At 34.6% G+C, this 1173-nt stretch overlaps 1 protein-coding gene across 1 annotated transcript; it reads right to left on the reverse strand.

Moving 5' to 3' along the window:
* Positions 1 to 327: 327 nt before the first annotated feature.
* Pmar_PMAR009129 (conserved hypothetical protein) lies at positions 328 to 919 on the reverse strand (the record flags this gene model as incomplete). Its single annotated transcript, XM_002766655.1, has 3 exons — positions 328 to 595; positions 638 to 713; positions 757 to 919. 3 exons carry the CDS (start codon positions 917 to 919, stop codon positions 328 to 330), a joined length of 507 nt encoding a protein of 168 aa, XP_002766701.1.
* Between the last annotated feature and the right edge of the window lie 254 nt (positions 920 to 1173).

Below are 1173 nucleotides of genomic sequence, written 5' to 3' on the forward strand. Positions count from 1 at the left end.
CATCGCTTCATCTTAGTAAGAGCATACCCCCTCCTATAGAATGACTTTGATGAGGTCATGTCTAACTGTAATGCCTGCTAACAGGTACTACTCAATGATTTATTATTAATGCCTATTATTACATCATTAGCAGCCTTAAGAGCCTGTGGATATTCACTTAGTTTACAATATACAGCTGATATGTTATTGTATAAAGTTACCATCAACTCTTTCTCATCATCATCTTTAATATTATCAATAAGATAAGTTAGACCTAGTCGATACTCACTAAGGGCTGATTTATGTTGACTGAAATAACTACAGTTGTAATGTATTATTATCATCATATTACCCTTTCTTATAAAAGGCATTCCCTCTCTCCTTTGCTTCGAGAGCATATTCTAATTTACTCCTCCTTCCGGCAACCTTACGTATATTTACTTTCTGTTTCTGTGGTGCAGTACTAGTTATTATTTTATAAGGTATCATAGGCGACGAGTGATCATCATCATAATGCTCATGGTTGGTAGCATCGATGATAGCCTTCTTGCATTCATACCCATCTTTATCATAATCATCAACATTCAACTTCTCCCATGCTTCATAATAGGATTTCCTATAATATTTACCATGAATATTGCTAGTATTCCTAAACTACATATCCTTGGCATTATCCCTAGATAGTTGTCCTTTTTGCATCACTTCCTCATTCCTTAATAACACATCTACCTTACCTAAGACGAGTAGTCATCATTAGTGTAGTACTACATATATCACCATCATCATCTATCTTCTCCTCCCTCTCTTTCGATGCATTATCACTCACTATATTGCTGCTGCTCTGTTGCTTGAGATCTCTAGTCCACTTGTTAAGTTCCTTCAAGTATTCCTGTATATCTGTACCGTTATCCCTTATCTGTTTTTGTAGGTTCATAGACATTAATATCGATAGTTATACTTCTTCTCAACAGTGCCCAATATTATCATCTTGTATAATAATGATACTAGTACATGGTAGCAGCACTATTTACATACAACAACCCCTCCTACTACTACATGGTTAACAAGCAAAGTAGATAATGTTCAATTGCCTATTAATATAGGACCTTATTATTGACAATTACTCAATACGATAATGATACGATAGAGACTAATACTCTCGCTAGGATGATTATGATATGAGAGTAATAGTAT

This window comes from Perkinsus marinus (genome assembly GCF_000006405.1).
Source record: "Perkinsus marinus ATCC 50983 genomic scaffold scf_1104296972114, whole genome shotgun sequence".
Taxonomy (NCBI): domain Eukaryota; phylum Perkinsozoa; order Perkinsida; family Perkinsidae; genus Perkinsus; species Perkinsus marinus.